General features: G+C 41.0%; 1 protein-coding gene and 1 long non-coding RNA gene across 2 annotated transcripts; both read right to left on the minus strand.

The window, feature by feature from the left end:
- Positions 1–2,645: 2,645 nt before the first annotated feature.
- Positions 2,646–5,111, minus strand: LOC139553443 (putative nuclease HARBI1). Its single transcript, XM_071365762.1, has 6 exons — positions 5,025–5,111; positions 4,539–4,937; positions 3,885–4,439; positions 3,700–3,815; positions 3,492–3,603; positions 2,646–3,397 (listed from the first exon to the last, which is right to left on the minus strand). Exons 3-6 carry the CDS (start codon positions 4,354–4,356, stop codon positions 3,027–3,029), a joined length of 1,071 nt encoding a protein of 356 aa, XP_071221863.1. The 5' UTR covers positions 4,357–4,439; positions 4,539–4,937; positions 5,025–5,111; the 3' UTR covers positions 2,646–3,026.
- Positions 5,112–5,129: 18 nt separating this feature from the next.
- LOC139553444 (uncharacterized) lies at positions 5,130–6,421 on the minus strand. The gene is made up of 3 exons (XR_011670654.1): positions 5,610–6,421; positions 5,346–5,522; positions 5,130–5,255 (listed from the first exon to the last, which is right to left on the minus strand). It is a non-coding gene; the product is annotated as an uncharacterized lncRNA (long non-coding RNA).
- Between the last annotated feature and the right edge of the window lie 288 nt (positions 6,422–6,709).

Consider the following 6,709-nt stretch of genomic DNA (forward strand, 5'->3'; position numbering starts at 1 on the left):
ATGAATTATTTCACCACACTTTCAGGATCATCCCCCTCATTTTCTTTAATACCAGTAAGTACGAGATGTTCTTGCATAGATATAGTCTGTATTCCAAGTCAGGCTTCTCTCAGAAACATTTTCTCCTTGTTAAGTTCTTTAATGTCCATTTCAATACTATTGACTGTCCCTTTTTAGCTTGTTTGTTTCTTTCTCCATTGTCGCAGCTTTTTCATCACTCATCCCGAGGCTCGCCTTCAACTCCTTTATACCTTTACTAACTAGTTCAAGTATGCCCAATTTATAATTTATCGACTTTATCAAGTCAGTTTCTACACTTACCATTCCCGTTGGTGAAAAGCATACATCGTCTGTGTCTGTCGAGGAGTCTTGTTTTCTTTTGGGAATTGGTTCTCTTTGCTTACTCTCCGACATGTTTTTGTGTTGATTGTATTGGTGATATTGCTCTATAAATTTCCCTAACCTTATAATTTGTTTTGTGTTGTTATTCAGATTGAAAATTATTGCCCACAATTATATGGAGTGAAGTGCTAATATTTAGTCAAATGTACAGACATTGAATATTACATTTTTATCTTGAAGCATTCTGCACTGCTGTCTTCAGTCCACCATTGAAGCTTGCGTTGTGTTAATAACATCAACTATATGTAGGCTACTTAGCTTGTTTGATGCTATTAATATTTAGCTAACAGTCTCCATGGAAATGTACTATTACTTGTGCTAATTTTGTTAGCATTCTGGTAATAGATGCAGAATGGTAGTATTTTTGGCGCCCCCTTGTGTACTAAGCCGGTAATACCGTACATTTCGGGATGAGAGAAGGATGGTATGACGATATGAAAATCTGGATACCACCCAACTTTAGCGTGCATATTTCCAACAGCAGGTGATTGTATCTTTAATTTGTGGGCTGAGAGATTACCCTATACTCGGTTCATACCGGCATTGGCATGGCAAATTCAAGGACTTTCAAGGACTTTTTCAAGCACTTAAGTGTAATTTTCATTTTCAAAACAAGCTCTCACAATCTCACTGCAGAATTAGACGTTCATCTATGTTCTCCAAACGTCAAATTTCAAAGTTGCTCCAAGCGTCCATTTTCAAAGTGTTTTTGTTGCTCTTGTGGCTCAAAGGTCAAATTTCGAAGTTAAGGGTTAAGTTTAGGAGGCACTCACTCTGAATGGTTAAATTAAGGATTAAGGGTGGGGATAGGGATTAAAACATTAAGTTTAGGCAATCATTCCAAATGGTTAAAGTAGGGGTTAAGGTTTGGGATTTAAAAAAATTCTCTGTCCACAAAACTTTAGCAAAAGCCAATCCTACTTGATGATAATAGCGCTCACTGTTGCCCCAAGTGGCCAGTTTTGAAGGCATTTCCCGACGTCCTCAGGACATGGACAGACATCCAATTTCGATGTCACTCTTGATTGACTTGGCTGAATTTTCAAGTACCTATATTTGAAATTTAATTGATGTAATAGCCTATAGAACAAGCAACCTAAATCAAGGCTCAAGGGCACAACGAATTGCAAAAATCACTGAAGCTGGAGACATATCTCCCTCTCTAACTTGAAGCATCAGCTGTCAGAGCAGTTTACCGATCACTGTACCTGTACACAGCCAATCTGTAAATAGCACACCCAACTACCTCATCCCCATATGTTTATTTATCTTCTTGCTCTTTTGCACCCCAGTATTTCTACTTGCACATCATCATCTGCACATCTATCACTCCAGTGTAATTATTTAGCCTCTATGGCCTATTTATCGCCTTACCTCCCTAATCTTCTACATTTGCACACACTGTACATAGATTTTTATATTGTGTTATTGACTGTACGTTTGTTTATGTGTAACTGTGTTGTTTTTGTCGCACTGCTTTGCTTTATCTTGACCAGGGGCCTGTTGCACAAAACTAGGATAAGGGATTAAGCCAGGATATCTTGGTGATCCTGGCTCAATTGATCCGTAATCCGGTTGCACTAAAGATGGATAGGGGGCAGGAGGATATGTTATGGTATAAATTACCATGGAGATTTATTCTGTGGAGCTAGCCTGCTCCAGACCAGGCTAAATTCCAGGATCTATTTAATCTCATCCCTAATGTCAGTCAGCAGTCACCACAAATGGAAACCAATAGTTATTTCACTGCTCACTATACATTGTTATCACATATAACTAGACCCACTGTTATTATTTAAACGTTTGTGATCATTAATTTCAATGATTTTGGATAAAAAATGATTTTTAGATGATGTTGCTATCATTAGATAATTTACAGTTTCCCATAGACTATAAGGCTATATATAAAATGATAGAATATTAGGGCCACAGAGGGGAAAAAAACACAAGTCATAATATTGTAACCAGTTGTTTTAAAGGAGGACAGTTGTTAAAATGACAGATGTGGGGCATTTCGTGAAATTGTACTTCAGTATGGTTTCATAAACAAAGACATGCTGATGTGCCAGAATATTAAGTATCACATTGTCATAAGTATCAAAACTGTAAAAACAATATGTAGCTTTTCTGCAGAAAGAACCAGCCTCATAAATTTATGACTTTATCCTTTTTCTTCAGTGTGGCCCTAGTACTCTGTCATATAAACAAATACACATTCCATATGAATATAAAAACACAATGTGTAACATTATGTTCCTTTATTGAATAAGGACAAAACAAAGCAGGTAAACCATCAGCTCCTTTCGAAACTGAAGTCACAGTGACTCTACAAGATGGAAAGCACAGAATCCAAGCATATTATACAAAATGATACATACACATTCAAAGGTCTGTATATAACACACCCTGCATGTCTGCACACTAAAATAAATGCAGGACAAATCCATACACATCAACTGAACAGACAAATGAATGGATGCAGTAGCCTCCCTGCAGCCTTGTATTACACACAGTATACCGCACAAACATCATAAGAGGCCAAATTCGTCAAAAAACGAACCCAAAAAAACCCAAATTCCTCTGCCACCGCAGGACATATTTAACCAAAATTGAAAGCACACATACTAACTAAAATAATTCAACACATATTGGTCCCTCAGCAGCCGACCACTGTCGTCATCAGGGAAGATTGCCGGATTGTCCCAGTCCATGGCTGGTGGCACTCTGGGGGCCCTCTCCTTCCTCAGGCAGGCCACATTGTGGAGGACAGCACAAGCCACAGTAATATCACATGCCCTAACAGGGCTGACCCTTAATTTGTGAAGGCAGTGAAAGCGTGCCTTCAGGAGGCCAAAGGTCATTTCAACTCTGGCCCTGGTCCTGGCATGGGCATGGTTGTAGGCCTGCTGTGCTTCCTGGGGGTCTGTGAAAGGTGTCAGGAGAAAAGGCTGGCAGCCATACCCCCTGTCTCCCAGCAACACACCAGAGAATTCACCTGTCAACACAAAATCTCATCATTACTACCTCATAAACACAGTGATATTCTTGACACAGCCATGATGGTTATAAATAGGGGTTGTGTGGCTTACCTTGTGATAGGCACTGATAGATTTCAGAGGCCCGAAAGATTCTGGAGTCATGGACTGAGCCAGGCCATTTTGCCACAACATTGCTGATCACACAGTCAGCATTGCAGACCATCTGAAATCATAAGATGAGGAATATTACACCAATCAATGCACATCACTGGCAATGCAGAGTGTTCGTCAATGGACAATATCAAAAAGTTATGTTCACCTGAACATTAATGCTGTGAAAGGATTTCCTATTCACAAAATCGGCCTCATGGGCACCTGAGGGGGCTTTTATCCTTATGTGTGTGCAGTCCACTGCACCAATGACATTGGGGAAACCTGTCACACAAAGTAATGAGTATCCTACTATGTGTTAACAGTTGTCCTGTAATTTGTAGATCCTCTTACCTGCAATCCTATAGAACTCCTCTTTGATGTCACAGAGTCTTCTGTGGCCAGGGAAGGAGATAAAGACATCTGCTAATGCTTTGATAGCCAGACACACACTCCTTATTGTGCGGCAAATTGTGGCCTTGTTCAGCTGTTCTGCATCCCCCACTGAGTACAGGAAGGCTCCACTAGCAAAAAAGCGCAAGGCCACACAAACCATTTGCTCCACACTCAGTGCATGGCTCCGTGCAGTGCGGTGCTTAATCCTGGGACCCAGTAGTCTGCATAGATACCTGATGCCATCTGCAGAAAACCTGTATCTTTCATATAGATGGTCATCAGGGAAGGCCAGTGGGTCCAACCGGTCCCTGAAGACCCTTTCTCGCCTGAAGGCTCTCCTCAGCACAAGTGCTTCTTCATCCACCACATCTCGCACGAATGGGCATGCCATTGTCAGAGCAGAAAGGAACACACAATTTTGGGCCTTCATATAGGCTAGTGGCCACACCTGGTGCTGGGGGGGTGGGCAAAAGAGGGCGATGCCTTATAACGATGACTTGGTTGTACTGATTGCTGGGAAAATAAAAAAAAACCTTAGAAAGATGCCACCGTCCTGTGTGCTCACAATAAGAGCTCATATGTCATGGCTCACTTGACTTTACGAGAATATACCTAATTTTTATTTTGAGCTGTGTCATCTTCTTGGAGCTGGGGGAGGAAAGAAAAATAATGATTAATACATTTGTGTTACAGTTAGCATACAGTGTACATTGAAGGCATATCTCACCTCCCTCTCAAGTTTTTTTATTTCAAGGTCCAGTTTCCTAATTGTCCTCTTTTTTATTTCGGACTCCAGTGCAAGATTTTCCATCTTTTTCTTCTTGTACTGAATGTCTATGTCTGCCAGTTCTATTTGGCGCCGGAGGTGGTTGCCATACAACTTTCTGATAGCTTGTGAGCTCTGTGAACACAATACAATTAGCGCAGCTGGAATTTGGCAGGATGTGGTGTCCTTTTATTAATACGCACTATGTTGCCAGGCTGGTTTTCCCACTGTATAGCATCTGGGTCCTGTAAAAGAAATTAGATTTTTTGATTTTGATGAGGACTCCTCACCATTGTAGAGTAAATAGTACTTTCACAGTCTTAACATGATACCTCATGCCTTCTGGAATCCAGAGAGATGGTCTCCTCCTCATCATCGTCTCCATCATGTGCTGTTGCTGCTGCACTGGGGCCTTCACCCTATCACATTTAATCGGATTCATATTGAAGCTAGTAGACAAGACATGCCAGGCCTACAGTATGCCTTTGATGGAGTACTCACTGGATCAGCATCGTCTGGTGCTTGTGCTGGTGGCTCTAACAGGAACACAGTGCTGCCAGACACTGCAAGGCAATAGGTAAACCAAAGTCAGACAGTCCAAATTGATTCAATATGAATGTGGTTGTATCCCATGTAGAGATGGAAGGACATACCTTGAATGAAGCGGGTGGCATCTTGGGAGGAACCTATGCTCGTCTCTTTCCCCCCAGGGATCCCCTCTAAGACGGGCCTGCCTTTATTTAGCTCCAAGGCCATGTCCTCTGCTGGGGTAAGGTCAGCCTTTGGTGACCCACCACCCGTGCCTTGTCTGTGGGTATTCTTTTTCACTGCTAAAACAGTACAGACAATGTGTGAGCAGGCACCTTCTGGGTACAATATATGCTTGTGCTTTGTTAAATATTAGTCAGGGACCATACCATTCTGCAGAATGTTCTTGTATTTGATTTTGACCTGCTGCCATGTCCGTTTTGGCCCGTTCATGTTTAATCTACACACACACACACACACACACACACACACATTTAATGGAGTCACACTGCAAAAAATTACTTGGTATTTTTGTCTTGTTTTCAGTAAAAATATCAAAAAATTTATCATAGCTTTATACAGTGTGATGGAGTTACTTTACACAATTTCACTCATATCTGCAGTGCATTTCAATTAAAAATTTAACCGTTTCATAATTACAGTACAACTGCATTTTTGGAGATGTGAATTAAATATTTGAATTGTAATTGTGATGTTTCAGCGGAGCGGTGAGTGTGTAATTGTGCACTACTTACGCATTCAGGCGGTCTGCAATACTTTGCCACGCTTTTTCTCTTTGCTTTATCACTGTGGCGGTGTTGCCTTTCTTCTTAATTATATCTTTTACCTCCTCGTATGCCTCCATGAGGATTTGTGCTTCCGACGGGGAAAAGTACGCGGCTCTAGTTGCCATGGTAAATCAGTTAATCTGTGATCTATGGCGGGGTCTATTTGAGTGAGCCGTGAGCGCGCACCTATCCAGGATTGGTTTCACCTGGCTTAATGAATCCGTGTCTGCTCATCCTGGCTTGGTCTTTGTGCAACCAATTAAGCCTGGACGCACATGTTTTGGCTTCATTGAGCTCAGCTGAGTCATTTATCCCGGATGTCTTAATTCTACTTTTGTGCAACAGGCCCCAGGTCGCAGTTGTAAATGAGAACTTGTTCTCAACAGGCCTACCTGGTTAAATAAAGGTGAAATAAAATAAAATAAAATAATAAAACAAGCCAATTCAACTTAAATTACATTATATTGCAGTTTGTTTTTGTCTGCACTGTAAACAACAGTTTAAAGTAAAAGTCCAATAAAGAGATGAAAGAAATGGAAGAGAGATGGAATAAAAGGAAAAGAGGAAAGAAAGACAGACAGTGGTGCTGTGAATGTGTAAGGATTTAGATGCCGTCCTCAAACCATCAGCAAGATGGAAAAATGACCCTGCAATACAGTAAATAAGTCTCCTTTTGAAAAGCCAGCAAAACGTGTATTTGT

This window comes from Salvelinus alpinus, chromosome 25, assembly GCF_045679555.1.
Source record: "Salvelinus alpinus chromosome 25, SLU_Salpinus.1, whole genome shotgun sequence".
NCBI lineage: Eukaryota > Metazoa > Chordata > Actinopteri > Salmoniformes > Salmonidae > Salvelinus > Salvelinus alpinus.

Coding starts and splice junctions, on each gene's coding strand:
- LOC139553443 (XM_071365762.1), bottom strand. CDS start 4,356: ATGAAGGCCCAAAATTGTGTGTTCCTTTCTGCTCTGACAATGGCATGC. Junction 3,604..3,699: donor TTCACAGCATTAATGTTCAG/GTGAACATAACT, acceptor TTATGATTTCAG/ATGGTCTGCAATGCTGACTG. Junction 3,398..3,491: donor CTATCAGTGCCTATCACAAG/GTAAGCCACACA, acceptor TTGTGTTGACAG/GTGAATTCTCTGGTGTGTTG.